Source organism: Rhinolophus hipposideros, assembly GCF_964194185.1.
Source record: "Rhinolophus hipposideros genome assembly, chromosome: 8".
Classification (NCBI taxonomy): Eukaryota; Metazoa; Chordata; class Mammalia; order Chiroptera; family Rhinolophidae; genus Rhinolophus; species Rhinolophus hipposideros.
In genome coordinates, this window is record NC_138054.1 from 15856362 (window position 1) to 15876678 (window position 20317).

General features: G+C 44.6%; 1 protein-coding gene across 4 annotated transcripts in view; it reads left to right on the forward strand.

Annotated features, from left to right (window-relative positions):
• The window catches only part of JARID2 (jumonji and AT-rich interaction domain containing 2), a 248102-nt gene that overhangs the window by 99887 nt on the left and 127898 nt on the right, over nucleotides 1-20317 (forward strand). For all 4 annotated transcript variants that reach the window (XR_013993713.1, XM_081054709.1, XM_081054712.1 and 1 more), the window contains exon 2: nucleotides 11904-12039. Coding sequence is in view for 1 of the 4 variants with exons in the window: in XM_081054709.1 (XP_080910835.1) it covers nucleotides 11904-12039 (136 nt within the window). In the remaining 3 variants the exon portion in view is untranslated. The remainder of the gene's footprint in view (nucleotides 1-11903; nucleotides 12040-20317) is intronic.

Consider the following 20317-nt stretch of genomic DNA (forward strand, 5'->3'; position numbering starts at 1 on the left):
ATCCTGGTCATGTAGAACTATGTGTTCTGTGCAATATAAAATCAATATAAAACCAAGTGCTGAAATAGACATAATTGGTAAATAGATCCTAATTGGCTATTTATGTATTTCTTTCTTCGTATCAAAGTATTGATATGAAAAAGAGAATTGAGACTAGACTTTTATCCATGTCTGTTGGGAAAGTCTGTTCTTATTGTTATATTATAGTTGGAGTCACTATCAATATTTAGTTAATAAACACCAGTAATTCTGTTTCCTGGTATTTGTTTTGAGATGGGGATGTAAATACGAGAGCTGTTTCCTCTACTTGAGATGCTCAGGGGTGTTGGGCGATGTGGGGGAATTAAAAGGTATCTATATGGTTAAGTTGGGCTGATTAGATATAAAATAGTCTTTGTAGGCCATTCTCTGAAGTTTGGAAATTTCCCCTGTAGTAGCTGTTGGGAACCATGGAAGGCTTTTGAGTCGGGGAAGGAGGACATGGATCGATGGTTTTAGAAACCCATTGCAGTGTGGCTGTTTAGAGAAACAATGCGGGGAGGACTGTTGGAGCAGGAATTGGTTGGGGACTTGTTTTGGAAGGTTTCTTCTGTGAGACAGGAGAGGCCCTGTCTCCAAGGACTGGAGAGAGAGACAGACAGCATTACCTGATTTAGTGGGTGAATGTCAACAGTGAGGAAGGAGGTGCCAAACGCTGCTCAGGATTCCAAACCCTGGGTGCCAGGAGGGTGGCCCGAGGGTTTAATTAAGATAGAGCCCCCCCACGAAGAGGTTGGAGGAGGGGAGAGAGGAGATTGTCCAGAAACTGACTTAGTCATCATGGACATTTAAATCATAATTAGAGTTTGGGAAGGAAAGAAGGTGGGGGAAGGACAGGAAAACCAGGGGAGAGTCAGGTTGCTACTACAAAGTTCGCATTAGATTTGGCAATTAGAATGTTTTTCATGGCAGTGAGAGCAGATTTCATGGAAAGGCAAAGTGTGGGAGTCACTTCCATTGCAAGGCTGGTGGACACCTGCGGTTCTCTAAAGTGTGGTACCTGGACCATTGTCACCTGGGAGAAACTTGGGGTAAGGCCCTCAGAGTGTGGTTTGTCAAGCCCTGTAGTTGTTTCTCAGGAATGTCCAAGTTGTCAACCACTTGAAGAAACAGAATTCTAGAACTGGAATCCAGTTCCCTTACCTCAAAACCTTGGTTCTCTTTAAACTCTCTATAAACAGGTGGCTACCTGTTTATAAGTGTTCACTCATTCATATGAAATGTTTTTTCATGCCTGCAGTGTGTAAGACTCATCTTTCTGTATGGGGGGTGGGAAAGGTGATTCAGTCACTTGGCAAGCTCTCTGGTCATGCAGAGCAGTCAGGAGGCAGGGCCGTTCTGTCTCAGCACCTCAGGCTCATCATCTGGATGTGTTTGTGTGATTGTACTTCATAGGCTAATTGTAAAATGTAGAGCAGAATTTGTACAAGAGACAAGTAGTAGTATGTGGCCTGCTACATTTGTCATTAATGGGAAGTGCTGTTTGGAGGGGGAAAAAGACATTCACATTGTTTCTGGAAACCCAAACCTGTCACGACAGGGTGTGACCAATCCCAGGGTGGTCCTTAACCCTGGGGAGGGTACAAGAAGATGGGGTGAGGTGCATGGGAATAAATGTGGCACAATGTCAATTTATATTAAATCCAAGGATGAGATTTATTTGTATGCTTACTATAGTTTGAAAATTTTCATAAAACGGCCCAAAATAAACCTAATGGTTTGTAATGTAGCATGAGCTGATAGCCAGTCCCCTGGGAATGTGTACACACTTATGCTTATTTCCTGGTGGGGGGTTACTGCTGAGCCACAAGAGTCAGCAAGACAGTTAGCCATTGATTGAACTCAGAAAATGACCCCAGCAGTGTCCTCGGGCCTGGGGGAAGAAACAGAAGTGCAAACATTGCCCACACCCTTTGCCATGTCTCACAGGCCCATGACCTTGAGTGGCCCTGGCAGGAGGTGGGGCAGCAATCAGTCTCAGAGATTTGGGTCACTCTGTTAGTTAGTGCTCCGGGTCGGGCTGGTAGAGGGCTGGCTTTTGTCTGGTCATAGTACCGGAGGATTTATTTTGTAGGGGCTTCCTTAGAAAATGATTTGAAGGCATACTAAAGCAATGTGTGTCGTAAAGGGCTTACTTGTGCACTGAAGAATCTTATACTTCATTCTCAGAACTTCATGTACATTGTCTGCAAAACTGAAAGGCTAGATGTAACAGGACTGGAATCACTTTCCTGAGAGTTGTGTGGATGGATATCTATAATTTAAATAGTTCTTACCTGCGTTCAACTCTGATTTCCTTGTGCAAGGTATTCAAATATTCAGAACTTTCCTGCTAATAAGCTGAGCAGAACATAAAGGTAGCACATATGTTGAAAAATCTCAGGGACATAATGAAATGCATTAGCAAGTAACACACAGTCAATTGAGGCTCTATCCAGTGAAAGACAAATATTCGGTAGAACAGTGCTGTCTGATAGAACTTTCTGGAATCATGGAAACATTCTTTCTGAGTTGTTCATTTTGGGAGACGTGCTATTGAGTACTTGAAATGTGTCTCAAGGAACTTAACTTTTTAACTTCAATTGTAAATAGCCACATGCGACTAGTGGCTACTCCGTTAGTACGTCTTAGAATACACCACTTGGGGTTTTTTGGGGGTACTCTAATTAACATAAAAAGACTTTAATGATTAAAAGATCCAGATTAGTTAGAATTCCTTTGGCAACCTAATTATTAATAGTTTATTCTCCAGTGAAGTTGGATGGTCGTACGTTGGCATTGCTGATACTGGATCTTCCCTCATTCTGGTCAACTATTTATTTGTAACTTGATTTTATTTTCTACCCCCCCATTCGCTCCACTGAATTTTTTGGAGATAATGCTGCGATAGTCTTGGGCCCTTTTTGATTATGTTGAAACAACATACTGTCCCATGAGGAGCTGCAGGAAGGTTGGATGCTGGTTTGCATGGCCCTCGCGGCTGTTCCCCGACTGCACCGATTAACCATGAACCCACGGATGTCGCCGCCCAGGCTGCTGCCTTGACAACGGCCATGTCTGACATGCTCAGGCGCAAAAGAGCTGACTTGGCAGCTGCCCAGTGGATTTTTATAAAGGCTCAGTTGGTGGCCAGAGATTCAGGCTGTCAGAGTTGTGTTATGCAATAAATCGTTTTCAGCAGAAGTTCTTAATCCAATTTCAGCTGTAGCTTTTTTTTTTTAAATAGGCCGTAATCAAAGATAAGTACACATTATTTAGTGGGAGTTTGGAAGAAGTAGAACTCTCCTCGCATAAGCATTTTCAGACCGTTTACTTTATCCTGGGAAGCAGGTCTGTCTGTGAGGAAATTGGCTGCTTGAAATGCTTTTAATTTAGAGTCAAGGCAAAGGAATATCATTTGCAAGTGGGGAAGTCATTGGCTTCCTGGCCACTTACCTTATTTCTAGGTGTGAATATTTCCCCAGTTTCTCTTTGATGTTTAAGTTCTGACAGTTGAACTATTTTATGGAATTAAAAAAATGGATTAGCATTGAGCTGACTCGAGAGATTTCTAATGGAGAAAATAGTATTTTGTTAGAAGGGCAGAAACAGTAGTTCTAGCCTAAGTTGTACCCCTCTCAATTTTTCTTCAGTATCCTTTCTCTTTTTTTATTTTTGGCTCGGTCAGCCATTGTTTTTATTGAATCCATGCCAAGAATCAATATCCCCAACAAATTTTTTGATGCTTTCATTGTTCTCTCCTCAAACTGTTGATGGAAAAGATTGGTGTTTCAGACAGTAACAAACTGTATTACATAGGATGCTTTAACAACAGGTATATGCAAATTTGGTTTGAAAAGAAAAGGCATTCATGTAGAGGCTTCCAGTCATTTTCCCTGGAAGGAGGAAAGGGCTGTGTCAGTTCTTTCTCCCCACCTCCCTTAGGGACCCAGTCTTTCAAATGTTGTTATTGGTCAGCTCTGTGCAGCTGCCAGTCAGAAGCACAGCTCTCCTCCCCAGGAATTGGCATTTCTTGTTAATCCAGCGCAGGGTAAGGGTGAGCGTTGGAATTGGGCATTGCACTTCATCTTTTTACACGGGGTAGAAAGTCACAGGTGCCTCTGCTCCCAGAACTGTGGCAAGGTGGATAGAAGTAGGATATATGCATGTGGTGGCATTGGAAACTCATCCAGTGGCTCCTGTCATGGCACTTGTGTAAACTTTAATAAAGAAGTTATTAGCATGTTAGGAGAAGGTCTTTCTACTGTGACTTGAACATTCTTTTCTCTCACAACCTCCAAGACTCCATCTGCTTGTTGATCTTAGAACATGCTGTGAAGAACGTTTGACTTGATATGGCCCCTCCTTGCGGAAGCAGGAGTATTTTCTGTGGAATGTAATGCCTTCTGTAATTGTGCCAGTCTTGGGGGTTCTCCCTTTCTTCCCCATTCCTCTTTATAATAAGCAGATTGACATTTAAAACATTGGTGCGAGGTTTGGATTTCAATTTAAGACACAGGTGTGTATCATTCTTTAATCCTTGCATGTATGTCTTGGATATTGCCTTTATTTTTATTACGTGATGTGGTTAAAAATGGATCTCTGTGGTGTTGTAGACCATTTTTAATGGATTTCTGCTGGAAGGGACCTAGTGTCATTGGTTGGCCTAAGTACCGGTTGTCCTCATATTATTAAAAATGCCCTCTTTGGGATGATAAATTACTTGGTCACTCTACCTGTGATGCATGAATCTCTTATGCAGTTAGCTCACAAGTGATTGGAAATTATCTTCCATTGGGCCCTATTTCATTTTTAAATAGTTGTAATTGTTAAAAATTTTTAGAAAATTGATCAGAAATGTGCTTCCCTGTAACCCATGCTTTTTCATCCTTGTTTTCCCTCTCCTAAATCAAGATGGCCTGAATTTGAAACCATAATTAAAAAAAAAACCAAGATATGGGCAAATTGCCTAAGGATGCTTTGAGCAGCGCCCTTAGAATTCATACTCTCTCTATCCTACAAGGTACTTGGAGAGGCCAGTAAGAGAATGCCCCTCCCCCTCCCCCTCTTCCTCTTTACCCCTCCCACCTGCTTTTGCTAGTTTCCAGCTAGAGCTGTTGCTCTTGTTTGGTTTTTCCTATAACATTTACATTCACCTCTTGAAATTAGTCATTTTAATCTTGCTTTCATTTAGGAGTCAACGTGAGTTCCGTGTTTGATGTTTTCTCTATAGTAACAAATTTTTGAATTTTGAAATTTGCTTCCCGATCAGGCACCTGCCAACTGACGGGCTGCCTGGTGGCGCCAGCTCCTGTTTACGTCTCCAGCTGCATGGCCTTTGGGCAAGCCACTGAAACTCATCTCTGAAAAATAACTAAGAGTCTGTGATTACTTGCTTTCCCACCCATTTTGAACTAAAGGGAGAAAGCAGTGGAGAGGATCCAGTAGACATTTGCTATCGTTTTAATCATTGTCACTCTTCATATTCTTCGCTATGGCTCTGAGGACATCGTCCTCTGCCTAGCACCTGTTTTGCAAGCTTGACTGACCTGAGTGTCCCTATTTTCTTGCATGTGAGTGCTCCGAAGAAGTTTGGAAGGCCCATTTTGCTCAAGAGCTGGCTGCCGTTGGAGAGCAGCAGCCTGTGAAGGCTCTGCAGGGCCTGTGGCATCTCAGCCATCTGATCAGTCTTGAGACAGTGAAGTATGAGAACTCCTGGTGCAATTACAAGTATATCGAGTCAGTAACCCAGTGTTCTAAAGTGAAGGTTGTGGAGAGACATTCTGAATGGTCAGCAACTTTACCTAAGCCTGAATGTTAGTTTAAATTAATGCTTAATTTCAGGCTTTATTTAAACTAACATTGACTTGAATTTGTAATATCAGTGGAGGTTGGGGTAGGTGAGAACTCATGTATCTTGAAAACAGCCACAGTTTGAGGCATTGTGCTTATGCCCTTAACCCCGTACCTTCTCCGTGAACATGGGGGCAGAGACGCGGCGACCTGCACCTCCTTTTCTGCTTTGTGAAATTAACCTGGTGAAGGAGTGCAGCTTGGTTTATATTACCAAGCACATGGGGCTTTCTGTGTTGTTCTGTGTTCTGTGTTGTTGGTTTTTCTTCCCACCCCAAGCAGTGAGGAGGACATCACTGGAAAAGAATTCTACAGTTGGGAGCTCTGATTGTAGTTGGATCGGGGCTTCCTTTGAATTTTGTTGCATTATAATGAAAAAAAAAAATGCCCCCCAACCCCCTGCCAAGAAATAAAATCATCATGGAAGATATAGTTAACTGCAAGCTTAGTGAAAGCTTACAGTGTAATGCAGTTGCTAAAATTTATCCTAACTTTGGGATTTATGCCTGGAAATAGAAATGATCTTATTGCATGTGTTGGTCCTATTCTGGAATATTATTCACATGTTGGAATGTGTGTCTCATTCTGGGTGTCATGTTCTAAAGGGAAGTCATGCCAAGCTGGGTGAGAGTTGGAGAAACCATGTCGCATAAAGAATGATTCTAACAACAAAGACTTTTTTTATTAAAATGTTTTTTAAAATTTATTTTCCAGTTACTGTTGACATAACAATATTATGTTTCAGGTGGACAACATAGTGATTAGACATTTATGTACGTTGCGGACTGATCATACCAATAAGTCCTAGTACCCATCTGACACCACAGGTGGAACTAGCAGTTCTTAGTGCCTTGCCTTTTTTGTTTTTACCTCTGTTGTTTGATCACTGTTTTGGCTCAGTGAAGAGATGTCAAAGTGAAGATTTCTCAGGGTATATTAATACAGACTTATTATTTCTGACGGGAGAAACGGCAACAGTAGATGGATGTTAGAAGTATTTATATTGGGGCTTCACCTCATCTTTACCTCTGCCTGTATTCTGACGGGAAGTAGAAAGTGACATGAAATAGGCATGGGAAGGAGAACTACTGTGGACAGCAGAGCTTCCGAAACTTTTCGTGTGCATGGGGATCGTCTTAAAATGCAGATTCTGATTAAGTAGGTGTGGGGTGGAGTCCAGGAGTCTACAATCCTAACAAGATGCCAGGTGGTTAAGGTTCCGGTGGTCTGTGGACCGCACTTGGTGTTGCACTTGGAATCGCACAGATGTGGAGGGAGGCTGTTGAAGGCTGTTTGATCTCCGGCCTGAACTGTGAGTTTTGGAGAAGGTAGATGGTGCGGTCTGCTCCAAGGAGTGTTGTGTCTTCATGTGCCTACTTCCTGTGCACCTTTTTCTTACATGTCTTGTTAAGTTTGAGCAGCTTGAGTTATGGTGCTCTCCTTTTTCCCTTTTAGTAACAAAGATTAGGCCCATACGCATTCAATTTTGCTACTTTCAGGAAGAAATTGTTCAATTATTTCAAAGAATGGCAAATGTTTTGCAGATGAAAAAATGTCACTTTTAAAGGCCTCATTACTCAATCTTCCATTTGCCAAAGAAAGTGATTTTCAGTCAATAGTGAAGTGAATCTAGATCTGTGCAATATTTTTGCCCCTCCTGTCAGCCGACCCAAATATTTTTATTTATATCACTATTTGTAAAGCATTTGTTTTGGGGTTGGGGAAATACAAGTAAGGGATTGGGGAACGGGAATGAGGAAAGGGGGTACATCGTCTGGGAGCGTGAGTTGTACAGCCCCAATTTTTGATGGACTATTAACCTAGAGGTCTTAGCAAAACGCCAAGTGGCAATAGGTGTTTTGAAATCTTGAATGAGATTCATAAGAACTGACGCATTGACTCCTATATCAATGGCTACCGCTCCTCCTGCATCTTTCTTTATTAAGCTGACCAGTAAACAAGCATAGACAAGGTGCTAGGTTTCCTGGAAACATTCTGGAGAAGGCCAAGAAAGCCGCTTTCTGTGCTGCACCCTCAGATCCTGGGGGATTCCAAGCCAGGAAACGGGAAGTGGTCAACAGGGATCAAAGGGGATAATTAGGGTTTTGAATATTGAGGTGTGAGCAGACGTTGGTTGGTTTGAAATTCGTGATTTGAGAATGACTGCCCGAGTGTATGGGGAGGAGAAGGAGATAATGCTCCCTGCCCCAGGGGGAAGGCGCCCGGGCAGATTTCGTGAAGGAACTGGTCCGTGTTTAGCCGAAGGTAAGAGGCTGGCACAGGGTCGTGAGATGTGGGCGCTGCTGTTTTGCAGGGAATTCGGTGGTGGAGAAAGGGGTGGGCAGCCTCGTGCAGGAGGGGCAACGTGGGGAGGGAGGGCGAGCGCGGCCCTTGGGCGGTTGTTGCTGGGTGGGGTGTTTGCTGGGAGGAGCAGTGATTTGTCAGGAACACTGTAGTGATTTCAGGTACTTCACTTAAAACATCCTGGATGTCCTGGAGGTCAGGCACCGGCAGGCCAAGTATGGCTGAAAGCAGGTGGGAAGCGTGAGCTGGACTTTGTCGTCTCCGGAAATATTTATTGAGCTCTTACGCTATTGGCCTGTTTCACGTGCTGGAGGTAAGGGCGGTGAACAGGAGAAACGATTTCCGGACCCCATGCATACATTGTCTGAATGGCTGATTAAATGAGACACTGTGGGGACAGAGTCCCAGGGAGCGGTTTCCAGGCTCTGGGCCTCGCGTGGGGAGGTGCTCGCCCTGGTAGTGAGTGACCGTCGGCTGTGATTGGTTGGCCATCAGCTGTGACATGTTGGCCAATTGGCTACTGATGTAACTGCCGGGCTGCGTTGATTAGTTGGTTGGTTGGTTGGCAGGCAGAGACGTGAATGGCGGACTGCGGATCGAGTGGCTACTACTGCGTGTGTCTCGACCGGTGGCCAGAGAGAATATAGTGGTGTGACCCCCCTACCTATGGCTCCGTGGGTGTTCCTTTTTGGCCTCACCGTGTCCTGCGTTCTTCTGTGGGGAGCGGGACGAGGCCCCACAGGCTGCCCCGCACAACAAGTGACACAGCGAGCAAGGGTCTTCCGCACAATTGAAGAAGGGAAAATAAAAGGGAAGCCTTATACTTAGAGGTCATATAAACGCTTGGAGACGGGGGTATTTGTGTTTGGCGTTGCCTGACGTCTAGTGATGGTGAGGCGTGGGCTGTCTCCTAGGGCACCCAGAGCTTGGCTGTCCTGAGCACCGGGTGTTATGTTTCTGCCCTTCCAGGACACCCACCGTGTTGCTTCTCGCTGGGGGCAGGCACACGTCTGATTCTGCGTCTGACATTCGGCTCTGGGGGGATTCCACCCCCTGGGCTGGAAGCTTACGTGTAGGGTGATTCGGCGTGACTCTGCAGCTGTGCAGAAAGTTTTAATTTCTGAATCACTACCTACCTAATAAGCTTTTGGAAACAGAACAGTCAGCCCACTACCTCCTAGGCTTATGTCTCGCATCGTCGTTGAGGGAGGTGACAAGTCTTGACCAGCCCGCCAGATTATACGGGAGCACTTGTGCTTAAAAGAAAAAAAAAAAGTTTGATTTTTTTTAATGTCTAGAGTTTGAAACCCCATAATCTGTGTCATGGATTTGCTTCTCCTGTATTTAACGTACTTCAGAGATGTAATGGAGCCGTTGTTGTGTGAGGAAGTGGACCTTAAATACATCCTCCTTTGCAGGCATTTTCGCCTCAGACAGTTTATGTTTTAATTAGACACTAGTTGTAGGGATGCCATTCTCTCGTACGGAGGCCTGATGTCAGAACGAAGCTACCAGCCCGAACAGAATGTGGAAAGTCACGACGGGAATTATACAGTGAAAGCTGTTGGGGGCTTTATAATTTATAAGCTGTGTGTATGTGGGAAATAATAGTTTACAGTCGCGTCGCTATTTATTGTGCAGATGCAAACGATGAGCATACAAACCAGGTCGTGATGAAGAGAATTCTGCTGGGCAGCCTGGATTGCCTAGACCGCGGAAACTGAAACCGGGGATTTCGGCCTAATAAGCATAAACTCCTCCCGCAGTTAAGACTCATCCAGTTGCCATGAAAAGACTAGGGGAGCTTTCATGCTAACTCAAGGCAGTTGCTGTAAGAGTGAATTCAGCTACAGTGTGCTTTGTGTGCGTTGTGCTTTGTGTGTTAAATCACCCGCCTTTTACTCCGGTCAGTTATTTGGGCTGCTCAAATGGGTCTGTCTGGTCAGAGCGTTTTATTTTTCTGGTTTTTAACCAAGTGATTAGAAGATCTCTAGTGACTTATACGAAGTAGCGGTTAAGAAATTGTGTGTGTTCCTTCTGTCAGATCGAGGGGAAGCTTGCTGGCTTCTTTTAGCCTTCATGCCCACCACCCAGGTCGGTAAATGTCTTGGCTCTCAGGAGAGTGACCAGGAAGACAGGATGTGCCTTCTTCCTGTAGAGGTAACAGGAAATCTCAGCTTGGCAGGTACACAGGAGTGAAGGGCGCGGAGAGGAAGGTGGAAATTCCAGCGCCCTTCTTTCCCAGGGCTTCTTTCCTCCTTATTATAGGAGATGGAGAATTACTCTCATTTTAGGAAATCCTGGAAGCTTAGCAAGAGTGCAGCTTTACGCTATTTAGGGCTTAGAGTTTCTGTGTGGTTGGATTTCTAAGATGTAGTTTGTGTTTATACAGAGTTTAGGAATTGAAGAGCTGAAAATGACCTCAGATAACCTAGTCTTCCTAGCAAGTCCCATGGAGATTTTTTGTCGCCTGTTAGTGGCAGGGAGTACAGTCAGTCTGTTTGACATTCACAACAGCTAGTGCGGTGTGATTGTGAGGTGTTCAGGTTCCTGTTTGAACAAAAGGGATGGGAATATCCAAAATCCTGTTTTTACCGAGGGTTTTAATGTTTTCCTTACTCTCTTAAGGCCCAAAATATCGGAGAAGCTCAAATCCTTCCATCTCTAAATTGAACTCTGTGTTATGAAATGCTTAATTCTTAAAGAATATGTACAGATGTGAGGACGTCTCAGATTAGCAAACAGTGCACTGACACGCACAAAAAAGCCTGCGAATGTCCTTAGCCGAGGGGACCCACGCTGTAAACCTTTGTGCTCCCCGAGGCAGTTCCCTCCGTGTTCCGTCAACGGTCCAGGTAGAGCTCTTGTCCTGTCTCAGTTCCCTGCTGGTGTGTCTGTCCCGCGTCGCCTCTTGGTGTCTCGTCTGTTCTAATCTCTCTCATTGCCATTGGAACCGACTCTGGGCTGGCTGCTGGTCTTTGGTTCCGCCACCCCGACCTGCCCAAACTGGTCTTCACTTTGTTCATTCCTCTTTCAAGAACTTGCATTGGATTTGATGCAATAGACATAAGGGAGCCACGCGTTTAAATTACACTTTCAAGTCTTACTAACCTGTATCTCTTTATATTTTTTAGACCCCCCGCCCCACTCCCAAGATCCATTGCCCTTTTTCACAGTGGTCTCTCTCTCTGTCTTTTTCATTTGTGACTCATTTCCTTAAGAGGCTGTTGCAGATCCAATTTAATTTCTCCTGACTGAATTGTACATTTCCTCTAAGGTAGCACTAACCAACAACAACAACAACTTCCCAAAAAGTACGGCACACATTTGTAAGGCATACACATTCTGGCACTACTCACTTTATAAAACTCCAGCATAATGGTTCTTTAACTCCTCTGAGTGTGATAACTTTGTTTTGTGAACTTTTACAGGAGTAGAAAACTTTAGTGAGTGTGTTTGGGAGTGCATGTATAAAGGAAGTGAGGTGGTTTTGTCTCTCTTTCAGTCCCTGGTACAGTCTGTGGGTCAGCTTTTTGCTTGAGGTCTGTCCAGATGTCAAAGGGCTAGTGCTGGCCAGTCACCAGATGATGGGATATCGATCTCCAGAACCGTGTCTTGCTCATACACTACTTGTTTGGAATTAAAAAAAAAAGTTTATTCTGACTCTTCATATTTTTTGCTTTCTTTTAAGTAACCCCCGCTTTCTTTCCTTTCCTTTGTTTCTCCAGGATGACAGTGATGGGATTCCATGGTCAGAAGAAAGGGTGGTACGTAAAGTCCTTTATTTGTCTCTGAAGGAGTTCAAGAATGCCCAGAAGAGGCAGCATGGTGAAGGCATTACTGGGAGCCTGAAAACAGTGAATGGTGAGTTGAATATTTTGTTGGAAATTCTGGGTACGGCCTTGTCTCTCAGTTGGATGTGTTTTTACAACGTGTGCTTCTTAAGCTAGGCCCCTCCCAGCAGTTATTCTGGACAACTTGTTGGGTTTATAGATTCATTTTTATGTTTCTTTATATGCTGCACGATATAATTGGCAGGGTGCCTTAGTCAGTCTGTGTCATACAGACAGAACCAGGGCTGCAGGCTGATTTCTTACTAGGTCCGGGGTTGAACGTGGAGCCTGTCTTGCAGGGTTTTCTGTGGGTATCTGTCTTCATGCCCGAGGATGACAGCAGAAGTCTTTGATGATCCTGCTGCAATGTGGAGCCTTTGGTTCTTATCCCGTTTGTATAGGAAGGAGCCTAAATCTACTGTGTGCCCTGCTCTCCGGCTCAGCATCCTCCTCAGTACCTGCTTCCTTCCTTGTTGAGTAGGTTGGGCAGGTTGCTACCTGGCAGCAGGTATATGGTGGCCTAGAATTCCTGTGCATCCAGAAGTGTACCTCTTCCTGTATGGTCATCAAAAGCATCCCTGACACCTGCAAGGAAACTTGCTCCTGTCTGAGTGTAATGGGGTTAATATGATTCAGATGAAGTCACCCAGTGAAAACCATCTCAGGACAAACATTTGGTTATTGTCTGTGTCTGTATTTAATTTCAAGGTATGTGGCTGTGGTGGCATTCCACAGTCCCTCTCGTACTTGTTAAATCTTTTAGGATTATATAGGTCAATGTGAATGAATCGCCCATGTTCTGGTTTGAACTTGCTTGGGCAAGGAGACGAGGAAGAAGAAATTCTGTTCTTTCCGAGAATCGTTGCTCTGGTCATGAGGTAACAGTCATCACACGTGGGGTACTTGCCAGCTTGCTGGGGTGACAGGTTCACTGAGGGCTTCCGGTTTCTCTCCAGCCTGCTTAGTTGCGAGGCCAGTTGCCTGCGAGCCTCTGGTTGGAGCTAGTGCTTTCAGACAGGACGTGTAGCTGCTCTGTTTCCACAGGTCGGGGGCTGGGTTCTCTGAGACGACCTCCCTGCCATCCACCCAAGTTTTGTCATTCTCTTGTTTGAAACAAGAACTTGAATTCTGAGCCACCATTTAATGGGAAAGTCGCTTCTAAAATTTCACGTTTGCAGAGGCCAAAATAAGTGGTGTCTGTTGCTCCAGTGTACAGTTTGGACCCCGATGTGCTCACGGGGCTCTGACAGGTAGGGGCCCCGTCCAGTCCGTGGCTGCCTGTAATACAGTAATCCCTACGCTCTGTCTACTTAGAGAACATTTGATGTGACGCTTCTTTCTTGTTACTGCTCCACACGGAATACTGATGGTCCCCTGACTTAGGATGGTCTGAGTTAGGAGTTTTCAGCTTAACGCTGGTACAAAAGCGATGCGCATAATACATTACATGAGGTACGCAACACTTTATTATAAGATAAACTGTTAGAAGATTTTGCCAAACTGTGGGCTAACTGTAGTCTGAACACGTTGAAGGTAGGTAAGGCTAAGGAAGTGGAGATGTTTGGTAATTTAAGAGTATCAAATGCATTTGCGACTACAATCCATCATAAACTGAAAATATCTTCTCTGGACATAACCCCATTGTAAGTTGAGGAGCAGTGTTTTGCTTGATGAAGTTTTTTGGGGAAAGGTGATGAGAATATCATTGCGTCCTGGAATTGGAGGAGAGCAGTGGCTGCTACGGGTTTAGATTTTATTATTGTGATAAGGAATGCTCTCATTTTGCTCCTCACGAGTGTTGCTGCCCTACTGCTTTTGGAATGTCTTAACAATGAAAAAACGCTAACTGGGAAAAATCAGCTTGTAGGACAAGAAGGTAGCCAGGTGTCCAGAATTGTATAAAAGTGGAATTTGGGTGAAAGAACAAAACCTAAAGTAAATCATTCAAGAAGCAACCAGCACTGCCAGCCAGTTTGGCCCAATGCAGCCCTTGTTTTTACTGGCAGCGTTGAGGGCTTGACAATGCAGAGGAAAGAATTCTAAGAGAAGTTGTGGAATCGATGGCTTTAAATAATTTTTTTTACCAGCTTTTATAAAGAAAAGTTAGTTTTTGTCTTGTTAGTTTACCTTTCACCCTGATAAAGACTGACTTCGCTTTTTTTAATGACTGAGACAACAGCGCTTTTCTGTTTTGGTTGTAAAATTGCTGTGAACATCCCCCATCCCACCCCCCCACCCCCACCGCCGTTGGTGTTTGTGCAGGCAGCACTCCAAGGCCACCTTTTTGTTATTCTGTATATTGGATTTCAATAGCAGTTCTAAGGAAACTCATCTCCTTGTTTCAGAACTTAAGTGTGTTTTATGAAGAAGTTTCTTAAGGGCAGCTAAACATGTTAAAGTGTGCTTTCCTGTTTGGGGGCTACTGGAAAGCACAGGAAACCAGAATTGTTACCATGGGAACAACTCCTGTGTAGGTCCCAGAATCTCATGCGTGCTCTCTAGGGGGGTGTGACCCACAGGGAGCTGAAATAGCAGGAAGCATCCCAAGACTTTTTTGGCTGAACGAGGTTGGGAATAGGGATGATTGCAGGCAGTGTTCTCTGAATGTGTATGTGTGCTTATGTGAGTACCACTTAAGTTAGCAAGGATGCTTTATAACATCACCATTCGTGTCTTGTCCAGTAGAATGACCTTGTCTTAAACGGTACGTCACAGCATACAGTACAGGGTTCTTCATCGTGCGGCAAGTGAAGAAGATAAGTTAGTAGAGGGAGAGCAGTTTGAACAGCCGTGCGGGTTACGTATTTTTCTTTTGTTTATTTTTTGTTATTGTTAGTCCTCCAACCCCTCGAGGTTCCTTTTCAAAAGATGAAAAAATTCCATTGCTCCAGTTTTAATTGTGACAGAAATTTGTCTGGTGGTAGAGTTTTGAAACTGTCCAGTACAGAGCCCTCACTGGGAGGTGGGGTATGAGACTGGATGGGACATGGGTGACAGCGTGTGCCTGTTCTCCAGATGAGGGGGGGGCACTTCTGCCCCTGAGCCCCCGTTTTCATGCTTTGTCACTTGGGGACTTTGGGTAGTGACATATCTCTGAGACCCCTGGTGTTTTCATCTGTAAGCTCAATAATCGTCCTTTTGGGGCTTTGTGAATGTTTCACATGGCAGTAACTTTCCTCACTCGCACGCAGCTATTTATTTATGCAGTAGCAGAATTGCAATTACAGTTCAACTTGTGTAACTTGGAATCCATTACTTATTTTAAACACATATGGGATGAAAATTGCACCATATCTTTGCGACAGTAGTGTTGAAAACAAGGTGTTTTATTTTTCCCCCAATCAATTTTTAAACAAAGATGTTTCTGGGTTATTGGTCCTGCCAGAGTATTTTAAAATTCAATTTTTATAATGCTATTTTCATTAACGTAGAATGGGCTTGGCATAATTTTGGATCTGATTTGAATTGACGTCACTTCTGCTCAATCATTGGCATGCTAGGATGGTGAACAAGGAGCCTCTGGCACTTCCCTCTTGTGTAAGGTGGGGTCAGGGGTCTGGGGCCTGTTAATAGTGCACAGACAGTGGCAACTTGTATCTGAGCGGCTGAGCTCAGCTGCCCCATTTCTGCAGGTCTGGTGTAGCAGTAATGACACACACAGACATCAGATAGTAGAGCGAACTCCTATTTTATGTCATAAAATTCATGTTTGCCATCAGTCTTGCTTTTGTGGTTCTAAAGTGACAAGGAGTGAATTTTTTTGTCCTTTTAGAGGTAGTGAATGTGAGTCGTGAACGTCCTTGTGGATTGTCTGTGTAGGAGCTGGAGCCGTCATCGCAGCTTGTTGATTACAGCCGGGCTTAGGAGGCAGTGCTAAGATTTTTGCTGATTGTGAACCTTCTGTATACTTCCTGCTATAGATAATGCCACCTTTTCTGGCTGTAATACATTGACAAAAGCTTAGAAAAGGGCTGGCAAAGGCTGAGGCTGCAGCCACTCTTTGAGGGCCCGTGGCACACTGGGCCGAAATCAGGGACATTTAAATAATAAGCCACACAAATAATGAGTACACATAATTACACAGTAAGAGAGGGGACTTATTAGCTGTATTTGAATTTCATTTGCTTCCTGTAGACGTCATCTGAGATCCAGCAAAGCCCTCTGTTCAGTTAAAGAGTCTGGACTAGATGTAAGGGAAGCTGGATCCCTTTCTTAGAATTTTCCTGTGGGCACTGGTTGCGATAACCAACCTGTATTGAGTGCTTACTACTTGACAGTTGTTGTTTGAGCACTTTGCTCATATTTGACTCATTTAATCTTCAGGACAAACCATTTTTTATAGGTGAGGAAATAACACGTGAAGAGTGGGTTAGCAAGTTGCCTATACAACCATGACGGGCAGAGTCAGGATTTAAATAAACCCTGGCTTTTTGCACTAGAGCTCCCCTGCTTTTAACGAACACCTAGTAAACAGAAGTAACTTTGGAACCCTCCATAAAGATGGGATTCCAAAAACAGAAGTATTTGTAGGAGGATTTTTTTTCTAATAGCAATTTCTTTTGAAATTGCTGAAGTGAAATCTTTCATTGGGAGCATGTTTCTGGGCTTTATTAGACCTTGTAATTGAATAGATAGAGGGAATCAAACAATTGCACAGCTTCTGATGTCACCCTTCTTACTTCAATCACAGGCTCACAGATGCATTCATTTATTTCTGTTTCTTCACCTAGAGACAGAAATTTGTACTTTTAATGCTATTGTCGAACCGGCCGTCTCATTGCAGTGGTGAGAGAGGGGCAACAACTGTGAATTGGTAGCCAAGGACCAAAGTTGGAAGGGTAGATATAGGACACCCCCCACCCCATTTTTCCCCCTAAGAAGTAGAATTTTGAATTCCCTTCAAAATTTTTCTCGAAGATTCCTGATGTTTATGGAATGAAACGTGAGCTCAAGTCCTGCAAATTCATTGTCTACAGCATAAAATGAAAATGACTTGTGAGTCAAAATCGTAAACATCCAGGCCCCTCTTCTGATGAATGGCAGTTTATTTATGGAGCCATGTTTCAAATGAACATCTTGGCTGTGTGGTTGCATCCCTTCAGCCTGAAGCTTTCAGCTTCTAAAGCTGGTCCCTACTTTGACAGAAAAGACTTTTTTTTTCCTCCCGAAGAGATTGGCTTACCCTTCTGCTTTGTCCAAAATGAACTGCTGATGTGTAAGTGCTGGTGTCCTCTGTAAGCTGTAAAGACCCACCAGGTCAGGCTTCTCACAGCAGCTGCTGCAGATTAGGTAGTAAGTTAAGTGTTCTCTAACTCCCCAGTCTCTGAGACTTTCCTTACCTATGTCCTCTGATGGGTGAGAAAACATGCCCTGTGCAAGAAAGTTGGTTAAAAACAGGGTAAATACACGTCATTGAAAACAAATGCATTCTTTGCTGAAAAACAAAGCTGTATCTATCCTGGAACATACCTAATAGATTTGAGAAGGTTTAACTTCTTTCTCTATAGCATTCTTGTAGTAGTTAGTTTATGGCCGAAGTAATGCAGATGGGGCATGTCTTGGTGGAGCTTCCATTTGAGCAATATCTGAGAGAGTTTTTGTATGAGGGAGTTTCTGTATGTAGGAGGTATTGTGAGTGATCAAAACTGAACTTAAGTTGCTTATTTTGGAGGAGCCACATTACCTTACTTCATCCCATCTAAGATGTCATTGACTGATGCATCATTATTTTATGTTTCAGTGAGAAAGGAAAAAAATGCTTCCAGTTATTAGTGTAAACCGTCATAGTTTATAAGGTGCTTTCTAATTTTAGATATGCATGTTTCAGCATGAGAAAAAGAGGTGTGACCTGGAATTGGGGAAGCAGAACCAAATACCGGCAGAGAAATGCTTTACAAATCAGAAGTGTTGTGTGACTGTGTTTGGTCTAGTGAGGAGCTCGCAGGAGGTAGATGATGAAAGGGCCCAGTATGGCTATTCCAGGAAAAGCTTTGTTAAACAAGTTGCATTCCATGAGTCTTGAAAGCCTGGGGCTTGGTGCAAGGGCTGGGGATTGCGGTGGGGTGGTGTTGGGGGCGGCGGTGAGGACCCGCACATACATATTGACAGGTTTCTGTGGCAGTTCGTGCACGGCTCTGGCACCGAGGGAGCACTGAGCATGACTGACGCAGCCCTTTTGGCCGCAGAATTATGGATCGCCAGTGCAGGAAGGGACTTCTAGAGGTATATAGGTCAGACTCATCATTTTTCAGATGAGGAATTTTGAGCCTGGATGATGAGCTTAACTGGAAGGAATGGATCATGCTGAAGACTGATTGGAACCAGAAATCCAATTTAAATGACGGCGAGGCGCCGGGCTTCCCAGTAGGCATGGCTGCGGGCAAGGATTTCCCAGAGTGAAGAGTGGAGATGTCCTTGGAGGTGAATGTGTTCTTGTGCACTTCTTGCCTGTCACTTTGTGTTTGAGACCCACTGCCCCTCCGGTTCCTTCAGCCTCCCTCTGTCAGTTCTGTGAGCTCCGCATTGTTCCCCTGATGCCACCGTCTTCCTCATGAAATCACAGACCCCTTAGTAGGAGGGGCACACAAGTAGATAGCCAGGGCAGAAGCATGGGGTGGGTGGGTGTGTGATGCCCGAGCTGGAGACTGTCCTGCAGGGTTTGCCTGCCTGTCCCAGTTCTTAGAGAAGCCCGCCTTCGAGGGCTGTGGCTGGGAAGCGGATGGAAATCCACTGTGGTCTGCACTAGTTCTTAAAGCTGTTGGCCTATCAGGTCTGCCTCTCGCCAAATCCTCCCTTTGTGCAGCAAGTCCCCTCCTCTCCAAGAATTATCGTTCCTTTCTTCATCATTATTTACTTCTTTACTCGATCATTCCCACCAGTAAACAAAACATGTTGTAATTTCTCCTGTAAGAAAATAAGCCCTCCGTTGGTCCCACATCTCCCTCCTGCTATTAACGCCTCTCACTTTATAGCAGAATTCTGAAAGGAAATGTCTACACAGCCTGTCTCCCTCCACTATTTGTATTCATGTTAATATCCTCTCCCCACTCCTTCTGTTTGAACTCCTCGAGTCAGGCCACTTACTAAGGCTAATAAAATGACCTTGGTTGCCAAATGCAGTTTTCAGGCAGTCTGGTGTTAGTTGCCGGTTCGCAGCGTTGGACATGTTGGACCCTCTCCCGACCTGACCTCTGCCTGCCTTCTGCACTTGCATTTCCTGAGCGGCCTCATGAACTGGAGGTGTTCCAAAGCCACCTCTCCGTCCCCGTTCTGTCTCATCAGCTCCTGCCCTGCCGGTCTTCCCAATGTCAGTGAATGCCAGTTCCGTTCTTCTGGTTGCTTTGGCCATGACCTTGGAGTTATCTGTTACCTCTTTCTTTCTTCCACTTTACCTTCTATCCCTTAAGCAAAACCTCTTTATTCTAAACTCAACAATGTCTTCTGAATCTGAATTTGCACCACTGTCACTAGCCCATAACCTCTAGCTTGGGCCGGACTCCTAATGTTCTCTTAGCTTCTGCCTCCCCACCCTCGCAGTAGCCAGCGCAGACTTTTATAAGTGCAAACTGTGCAGGCTCTGGCCCTGCAGGGCCCCCTCTCTTAGCAGGAAAGATGGCCACTTGACGTGGGCCCTGTCTCCCTGGTCTTGCCTACCTCGCTCTATCTCACCTCGTCTAGTCTTCCCTGCTGTTCGAGATACACTGAGCATACTCTTTTTTTTTTTTTTGTGCTTGCTGATTTTCTATCTAGAACTCTCTCCCTTTAGTTCCCGATGGGACTAGATCCCTCTTTGTATTTCAAGTTCTTGTTCAAATGTGCCCTTATGGGAGAGTGCTTCCTTGAGTGTCTTACTGCAAATTGTGCCTTTGTCTGTTAGTTACCCTTTTAGCTCCTTACCTTGGAATATTTTTCTGCATAGAATTGCTCACTGCCTGACATTGTATTTGTGGTTTATTGTGAGCTCTCAGGGTGTACTTACTGTAAGTTCCGTGAGAGAAAAGCTCCATCCGTGTTGACGCCTGCTGCACGCAGCTCCTGGGCGCTCTGTAGAGCACGTGCCGTGTGAAGCCATGTGCGGACAGCGCCCTGCACCCTGTCCGGGTCCCCACTCCTGCTCTCCAGCTGCACTCTGCCACACTGTGGACATGTTCTTCTCTGTTCAGGCGTGGAACGTGTTCTATCTCTGACTCCGTATTTCATTTTGGAAGTGCCCACAGCCCCCCAGGTCACAGCGCATGCTATTTTCCCTGTCACCAAAGTGCACATTTCCAAATATGTGGGATACATGTATGAGTCTTATCCTAGGGATT